General features: G+C 41.3%; 1 protein-coding gene across 1 annotated transcript in view; it reads left to right on the forward strand.

Moving 5' to 3' along the window:
* Nucleotides 1-8,837, forward strand: part of AAGAB (alpha- and gamma-adaptin binding protein) — a 74,396-nt gene extending 65,559 nt beyond the window's left edge. The window contains exons 6-10 of the mRNA XM_010834521.1: nucleotides 820-902; nucleotides 1,713-1,809; nucleotides 6,934-7,038; nucleotides 7,498-7,547; nucleotides 8,145-8,837. Coding sequence (XP_010832823.1) covers nucleotides 820-902; nucleotides 1,713-1,809; nucleotides 6,934-7,038; nucleotides 7,498-7,547; nucleotides 8,145-8,222 — 413 coding nt within the window. The 3' untranslated portion in view covers nucleotides 8,223-8,837. The remainder of the gene's footprint in view (nucleotides 1-819; nucleotides 903-1,712; nucleotides 1,810-6,933; nucleotides 7,039-7,497; nucleotides 7,548-8,144) is intronic.
* The last annotated feature ends 425 nt before the right edge of the window (nucleotides 8,838-9,262 follow it).

Below are 9,262 nucleotides of genomic sequence, written 5' to 3' on the forward strand. Positions count from 1 at the left end.
TTGTTGGCAAAGTAATGTCTCTGCTTTTGAATATGCTATCTAGGTTGGTCATAACTTTTCTTCCAAGGAGTAAGCATCTTTTAATTTCATGGCTGCAGTCACCATCTGTAGTGATTTTGGAGCCCAAAAAAATAGTCTGACAGTGTTTCCACTGTTTCCCCATCTATTTCCCATGAAGTGATGGGACCAGATGCCATGATCTTCGTTTTCTTAATGTTGAGCTTTAAGCCAACTTTTTCACTCTCCTCTTTCACTTTCATCAAGAGGCTTTTGAGTTCCTCTTCACTTTCTGCCCATAAGGGTGGTGTCATCTGCATATCTGAGGTTATTGATATTTCTCCCGGCAATCTTGATTCCAGCTTGTGCTTCTTCCAGCCCAGCGTTTCTCATGATGTACTCTGCATATAAGTTAAATAAGCAGGGTGACAATATACAGCCTTGATGTACTCCTTTTCCTATTTGGAACAGTAGCTATTAAAACATCAGTGCTGTTAATCTTTGTAAACAGAACTACTGAGCAGCCTTTGTTATAATGGCCCTGCCATATATTTGTCCCAGGGACGGGAAGCCTGGTGGGCTGCCATCTATGGGGTCGCACAGAGTCAGACACGACTAAAGCAATGCAGCAGCAGCCATATATTTGATCTGGACTAATATACCTTGATTTCAAAGTTATTCAGAATTTAGAGGGTTTTGTAATTAATTTTTTATAGGTAAAACTTTTATAATGAGGAAGTAGCTATTATATCATCATCACAGTCATTTTAACAGCTTTAAATGTAAATAAAACATTTCACTGATTGTACTTTTTCTCTTCAGAGAGGAACCAAGGCCTTAACCTTCTCAGCTCATTGACTGGAGCAAACCATAGCATTGGATCAGCAGAGAGCTGCCACTCAGAGGTAAAGATTTTTCCTGGATCTTTCTCTCCTTTGGCTTTTCTTTCTACTCTATGAATCTCTACACCATTCATCGTTTTTTCCTTTCCACTTAAGAAGTGGTAGAGAATATCAGGAATAGATACAAGGAGCCTGCTGCCTGTTAAGAGCAGGCTAGATTGGTATTAAAGCAGTAAGCCCTCTCAAGATGTTTACAATTTGGGCTGTTCCGTGTGTTTTTGCTAGAGTGCTTTTAAAAACATGCTAGAATTTCCTTGAGGCTGAAGTTTCCCCCCAGATCTTCAAATATAAAATAAAATTAATGGTTCTTTTCAGTACTTCCTGTGTGCTCTACAGTCTGAGGAAGGTCCTTGTCCTTAATGGGTTTAACAGGCTGACTTCAGCCCTCTGTCCTCAAGGACTTTGGTCCGTGTCTGCCTTGGTCGGGATGCTGGAATAGTGAGCACATTATATAGTGCCACGTTGTCTGCCCAGGACCTCCTTCTTCCATCTCTGAGCTGTTTTGTGATAGGATTGTATACATTTTCAGGTTTTGAATAAAACATGATTTGAAACAAAACAAACAATATGTTTTTAATAGTCAAAGGCAAAATCATAACACTTTTCTATCCCTGAGGAAAAACAGCCCCAAGTTAGTAAATCTCTGGCCTTTTTTTAAATAATGTGACCTTGATCCTTCTTCCATCCCTCCTCATGTCTAGCTCCTGTTACTGCTTCTCTAAAGCTGAGCAGTGAGTGGAACTGTGAGCTGTTTTGGAGTTAGTTCGGAAGCAGCCTCCTATTAGGTTGTGACCCGTCTGTGTTTCTCCACAGCAGCCCTGTGTGCCAGCAGCAGAGAGGACCAAATCCCTCTTGGATCATCGAGGGGCTGCTTCTAACACAGCAGACGTGCAGGTCGATAGCACTGTGGGTAAGTGCTGTGTGGCTGCCAAGTGACAGCTCTGTGGAACTTGCCAAAGCCCATGCATTGGGGCATAAATCATCCAAAGGCAAATTGCCTTTAAACAAGAATGAGGGAAGGACATTGATCATGGTTATTGTTTAGTTGCTAAGTCGTGTCCGACTCTTTTGTGACCCAGTGGACTGTAACCCGCCAGGCTCCTTTGCCCATGGGATTTCCCAGGTAAGAGTATTGGAGTGGGTTGCCATTTCCTTCTCCAGGGGATCTTCTGCACCTAGGGATCGAACCTTTGTCCCTGCAGTGGATCCTTTACCACTGAGCCACAGGGAAGTCCAAGGACATCAGTAGTGACCCCCAAATGAATGTGAGCCTTGTGGGCGGCTGCAGAAAAAGCAGGGAGAGCAAATAGATCACAGTACAAATCTGTGGGCACCACTGGTCCTCTCAGCATGATCTTGATTAAGATTATCTTAGTCAAAGTAGGTAGAACCAGGTGGTGAAACAGCTTTATATCTCCATATTCCACCATTTTTTCATGGTATTTTACAGTAGTCAGAATTGTTAACAAGAAGAATATAGTTTTATAAGCCCTCTCATATCCTTTTAAAGTTCTTTTATGTCCACATTCTCATTTGGTAATGAAGTTTGGCAGAGAAGTTGTTTTACAAAGATGAAGGTGCAGCCCAGAGCAGTTTAATAACTTGTCCAAGGGCATCGAACAAGAAAGTCTTGGAGCTGAAACTGAAATACAGTTTGCTGTCCAAAAAGCTAGAAGGCCAGGGCGCTTAGTTGACAATAACTATAAATGTTCTTTTGTTGGGAAACTACTCACATCACTACTACTTTTAATGCCACGGAGGGCCCATGTGCAATAATAAGTCTTAAAAATTTTTTTTTTCTGTTTGTAAAATAATCCATAAAGAAAACTCAACTAATTGGTTATAGAAACATATTAAGAAGAAAAAATTGTGTATAACTTCATTTCTCTCCAGTTTATTCAATCTTGTCCTCTCAGTTGAACCCTTCACATTGGCTTTGAAACCTACTGAAGTCTCTGCCATGAGAGCAAACCAGTGACCACACTGAAGAAGATGGGAGGATAAGAACGAACCTACAGAACTTGGGGAAATGGTGTCCTGACTGGATGCCGTGAGCCAGAAACAAAAAGAACTGAACAGAAATCCTACACTCTGCTTAATAAATGTGATTCTTACAGGGATCTGGGTTTTGAAATTCTGAAAATAAATATATTTTACATATATTATGGTTGAAAGAATAAGAAAATATAGCCTAGAGAAAGAGAGCTAGGTTTCTCACTGTCAGAGAAGTTAAGGAAAGGTGAAGGCTGGGTTGAATCCTTTGGTACTGAACTAGAATTGAAGGTATCAGTATGAACTCTTAGTTTGTTAAAATATAGTTTGAGCAGTGGAGAGATAAGTATAGATGTGTGTGCCTGTGTGGGCTTCCCAGCTGGCAGTAGTGGGGAAGAACTTTCTTGCCAATGCAGGAGACATACGACATCTGAGTTCTGTCCCTGGGTCAGGAAGATCCCCTGGAGAAGGGAACGGCAGCCCACTCCAGTATTCTTGCCTGGGAAATCCCAAGGACAGAGGAGCCCGGCTGACTGCAGTCCATAGCGTCACAAAGTGTCGGACACAACTGAAGTGACAGCACACACTCAGGTATGCATGTGTAAGTACACACACACACACACACACACACACACACACATTTCCTAGCTCAGTCCACTAGGAGGGTCTAGAAGCAATAATACTCTAATAGTGGTGGAGACACTTAACACTTAGATCTTGGTTTCTAAATACCATTCTCCAAGAAAAGATACCAGGGCTACTTGGAGAAGTGTGTGATTCAGGGCTGGGGCAGGAAAACTGAAGGATGAACCTGAAGCATCTCGTGGGGCCAGATAGTAAAGTGAAAGTGAAAGTCGCTCAGTCGTGTCCCACTCTTCACATCCCCATGGACTATACAGTCCATGGAATTCTCCAGGCCAGAATACTGGAGTAGGTAGCCTTTCTTTTCTCCAGGGGATCTTCCCAACCCAAGGATCGAACCCAGGTTTCCCCCATTTCAGGCAGATTCTTTACCAGCTGAGCCACAAGGGAAGCCCTAGAATTCTGGAGTGGTTAGCCTATCCCTTCTCTAGCAGATCTTCCCAACCCAGGAATCAAACCAGGATCTCCTGCATTGCAGGTGGATTCTTTACCAACTGAGCTATGTGGGAAGCCAGAAAGTAAGGAAGTGCTCAAAAAAGTATGAGGGCATGTTGAAAGGTCACAGGAACCAACTTGAAAGCATTTCCAATGGCTAACGCTGGAAGATTTTGACAAGTAACATAAATTAACATTAGTATTAGGTTGTAATCTATAAAATAAAATGTATATCCATGAATCCATACTAATTTAAATAAATAATTGAATAAATACATACCTGGAAAAGAAAGGGCTGCTCCTCCTCCTAGAGGAATTCCAGTCGATAAATGTAGACATTATGAGGGAAATAGAAAACCATCCTTAGCCACACTCTGCAGTAATAGCCGTTGCAGGCAAGATCCACTGATGGTGAAATTAGTAGATGAACATTTGAGAAGAAACACAACATTTCCATAGTCAAAAAATATCTTTTCCAAATTACTTATTACAAAGGGAGAATAGTAATTTTATCCTAGAAAAACCTGGTCAGTACCCCTTTAAGGGATGAAGGTTACATCACCAGTAATGGCATGTTGATATCTCCTCTCAATATGATGCACTGAAAGGGTACTCACGCCTGTGGTATGTATTCCCGCCAAAGGTCCATAACCTCAGTCGTAGGAAAACATCAGACAAACCCAAATTAAGGGGCATTACACAAAATAACTGGCCAGTACTCTTCAGAAGTGTCAAAATCATGAAAGACAAAGACTTAGGAACTGTCACAAATGGGAGAAGACTAAGCAGATTTGACAGCTTAGTTCTGTGTAGAATCCTGAATTGAATCCTGAAACAGAAAAAAGATATTAGTGGAAAAACTGATAAAGGGTGAATGAAGAATGTAGTTAATAATAGCACGGTTCCATTATTAACTTCTTGATGTTTATACTTGTACCTTAGTTACGTAAGATGTTACCACTAAGGGAAGGTAGGGAAACGGCATATTGGAATGCTCTATACTATTTTTGCAACTTTTTTTGTAAGAGTAAAACTATTTCAGATTTCGTTAAAAAAGGAAAAACCAAACTGGCGAAAGTAAAACACTTTCCCTACCCCACATCTTCCTCCTCTCTTTACTTATTTCCATTCCTCAACTCATTCTCATCTAGCTCTTGTTCCCATTTTCCGCTAAAATAGCTCACCAACAACTTTTGTGCCACTCAATCTAATTGATGTCCTCCTGTCCCCATCTTGACCTCTTGGCAGCATTTGGTGTTATGAATCAATCCCTTTCTGAAGCATTAGCTTCTCTTCACTCAACCAACACATCTCCTGGTCTTTTTCCTACCTCTCTGATGATTCCTTCTCTTCCTTTGGGAGAGTACTCTCCTTTACCCAGCCTTTAAATATCTCCATTCCTCAATGTTCCATCTAAGCTCCTCTTCCAAACCTATATTTGAGCATGAAGTGATTTTACCATATCCATAGTTCAATTAACATGTATACAGATAAATCACAAATTTTTTGTCCCTAGCCCTGTATAGCAACTGCCACCATGACATACCCATTGAACGAAAACAAATTTATTAACCAAAATATTTTTAACATCAAATAATCTGTATAGCATTGTAGTAGATGCAAAGAATTATGTTATCATCCTTGTCTTCAAGAAGGTTATAGTCTAAAAAATGCAGAGACAGGCCTTGTAATGTAATGGGTAAAGTCATGGACTTGGAGTCCTGGACAACTGGGTTTGAATCATGACTCTGCCACTAGTAGTGAAATGACCTTGAGTAAGTTATTTAGCTTTCCTTAGTTTCCATAGGGCCTTAGTTTCCCCTTCTATAAGGTAAGGGTAAGAAATCTTTCTCACAATGCTGTTGGAAAAATGAAATGGAATTGTGTCAGTTAAAGCACTCAGCAGTGGAGACAAAGCTGTCTTTATCTCTTACCTTGGTATATATTACAGAAGTGGTGGACAGATGTGAGAATACAGAGTAGTGTGTGTCAGTGCCAAGACAGCTCTGTGAACACCAATTGTGGAATGAATCTTAAGGAAGGAGACGTGTGAGTTGGGATGGTCAGGGAAGACATCCTACAAGTGGCCAGCCTGGAGTGGAGGCTGAGTGAAAATTCTGACTAAAAACAAAGTTTGATAAAGAAACCACATGCTGAAGCAGAAATAGTAAAGGATTTGTGGTAAGAAAATAGGAATTTAGATTGGCTCTGCCTTTGAATAGCTCTAATTGTAGAAGAGTTCATTTTTAAACCCAGGTTGATTCATGTGTAAATTGTGGACAGTGGTATCTGTCCTAACCACCTTATATGGTTGTCAGTAACAGATGTGAAAATAGTTGTTGTCCAGTAAAGTATGGTATAAATTTCAAGCATTTATTGAATCTGCATATCTTAGTACAGGGTGTGGGCTTTAGAAATTGGAAACACGTAAGTGAGTCCTGGCTTCCCAGGTGGCTCACTGGTAAAGAATCTGCCTGCCAGTGCAGGAGCTGCAGGAGATGCGGGTTTGATCCTTAGGTTGGGAAGATCCCCTGGAAGAGAAAATGGCAACCCACTCCAGTACTCTTGCCTGGAAAATCCCATGGACAGAGGAGCCTGGCAGGCTGCAGTCCATAGGGTCGCTAAGAGTCAGGACTGAGCATACATACATGCATAAATCTGACGCGAAGGTCACACTTACTAGCAGTGACCCAGAGTAAGATCACTTCTCTTTGTACTCTAGTTTTCTTAAGAAAGGTAGAAACAGAATTCTTTGCCTCATTGCAGTTATTTCAAGGATAAAATGAGTCCCTGTTCATTTGTGAGGGCCCCCTAGCAGCCAAGCAGGATACAGCACCAGGAGCTGTACAGCTGGTCCATGCTGGGCCCTCGTTCAGTGGTAACTTGCATCCAAGCCAGATTGATTGCTTTAGGATTCTGTGTATTTAGCGCATACTTAAATACTGTGTGCAAATCCTCATTGCAGATCCCATGTTAGACCTGGACATTCAAGAACTTGCCAGTCTCACTACGGGCGGAGGAGATTTGGAGAATTTTGAAAGACTGTTTTCAAAGTTAAAAGAAATGAAAGGTAATTGGATCCATTGGGTCTTACAGGTTTCCATAGTGATGCTCCTCTGTTTTATCTAGTAGGATTTTACTTTGTAACTGCTAATAGCATTCCATGCTTTGGGCTCATCTGAGAAATGTAGATACTGTGGGACTGTGCCATCCTCTGTTGGTAAAAATTTCTTTAGGAAAATTCTCCCCTTTTTTCATTCTTTTTCTTTTTCCTTTCCCTTCTTCTCTTGCCTGTCTGTTTCTTTCAGTCTGTCTCATTAACATGGAATCAGTAAGATCCCTAGCAATTTACTCACATCATTCCCATCTGGAAGATTTGGAAGACTTAAACTATCTAACAGCTGTAATGACTCCACCATAAACATGTGTTTTTGCAACCCATCTCCCATCTTCTAGTGTTAGAACATCTATGCGCTCCAGATTCTCCTGTGCGATTAGATGAATTTCTTAAGATATATTTTCCCCCTAGACAAGGCTGCGACGCTTCCTCACGAGCAAAGAAAGATGCATGCAGAAAAGGTGAGAAAATTAGTCAGGTATTTGCTTACCTACTGCAGGTCCAGTGCTGTAAGAATTACATGTCACACTTGTTTACTTCTGAAGTGTCTTACTGTGAACTTTCTGTTGGATATTCACTTACAATTATTTGAATATGTAGTTGCTGCCATCAAGCCAGGGTTTTCCAATGTATGTTGAGTGATGTGGAACATTGAGGCTCAGAATGTTTGCCTTCCTAGCTGTTAGGCTGGAAAACTCTTAGTTATTTTGTTTGGGTTGGCAAGAAATGTATATGGTTTATGTATTCCATTGTATGACTGTGTCATAACTTACTTATCCACTTCCCCATTGGACATTTCAGTCATGCGCCCTTTTTTTTCTGTAGTGAAGTTGTTCATATCCTTATACGTCACCTATGTATACAGTTCTGATAATATCCTCAGTATAAAGTCTAGGAGTAGAAGTCCTGGATCAGGGTGTTCAGGGGTTTTGATAGATGTTGTCAGAGCACTGAAGGGCAAGGTATAGAATTTTAAGTCTTAATCAGTTCTGTGTGTGACATGAAACGAGCTGAAGATTAGGTGTTGCCTAAACTCTGTTGCTTGCTTCTCTCCACAGGTGGCCAAAGCCTTCTGGATGGCAATTGGGGGAGACAGAGATGAGATTGAAGGCCTTTCATCTGATGAAGACCACTAAACTATTCATGCTAGGACTTGCCTAACTAGGACCCTAGCGCTCTCTCCCTGAGATTCTTCTCTCCTCAACCCCATCATCTCTTGCTGAGCTTACCAGCATCATGTTGGCTGCCTGACTTATTTATAGGGTCCCGTTAATTTTAGTTTTTAGTAGAGGGTAAAGCAGAAATCTCTTCTCCCTCAGTATATTGTAAGGGAGTGAGAAGTTTTCAAATAACATTTTTTGTTGTAGGAACGGGAGTGGGGTGAGCCTCAAAGGCCTGTGTGACTTGCCCAAGTTAAAGAAGAAAAACCACCACCAAGCTTTCCTGGTCAGTCTTTTGAGGAGCATTCCCTGTGTTCATGTTGATCACTGAAGATCAAGAGTTTTCTGGTTTTCTCTTTCAAGGAGCTTGCTGCTCAAGGTTTGATGCTTTTGGTGGGAGGAAAGGAAGAAACTGCAGATTTAATCTGTGCTGCAGCACAGATTATAGGTCAGCCACTGGCCTTCGGGTTAGTCTCTAGCTAAAAAAAAGCATCTGAGTATTTCATTTGAAATACAGTATCTGACCTCCTGGTAGAAAGTATTGAGAAACCAGTGTGAATTTTTAGACTATAATAAATGATGCAAAGGTTTTCTACTCTGGTGGGGATAAAAATAAACCCTTCTCTACCAAGTTGTGGGCGGGCATGGGGGTGGGGGTGGGGCATGGGTAAGAGAAGGAATTCCCTGTATAAGCCATTGAATCAGTATGGTCCTAGCCTGAGATTTTTGCATTAGTATTACCACGTAGAAACTGTTCTTTCTTAGAGTTTGCCACTTGAGATGGCAGAGATGTGTTGTCACAGTTGATACCCTCAGAACAAGGGGAGCTTCCTCTTCTCTCTCTGAACTCAGAGATCACTGCCAAACTAGTGACACTTAAGTGGGACTTGGTGAGAAAGCACGCAAAATGTTAAGCAATGAATCCCTCAGTACCTGTGTTACTTCCAGAGCTGAGGAGTTAGGCTCCAGGGTAACTGACCTCTAAGCGGGAAAGTTCCCAGAAGAGTGGGAAATAT

The sequence above is a fragment of the Bison bison genome, unplaced genomic scaffold (assembly GCF_000754665.1).
Source record: "Bison bison bison isolate TAMUID 2011002044 unplaced genomic scaffold, Bison_UMD1.0 scf7180017864034, whole genome shotgun sequence".
NCBI lineage: Eukaryota > Metazoa > Chordata > Mammalia > Artiodactyla > Bovidae > Bison > Bison bison.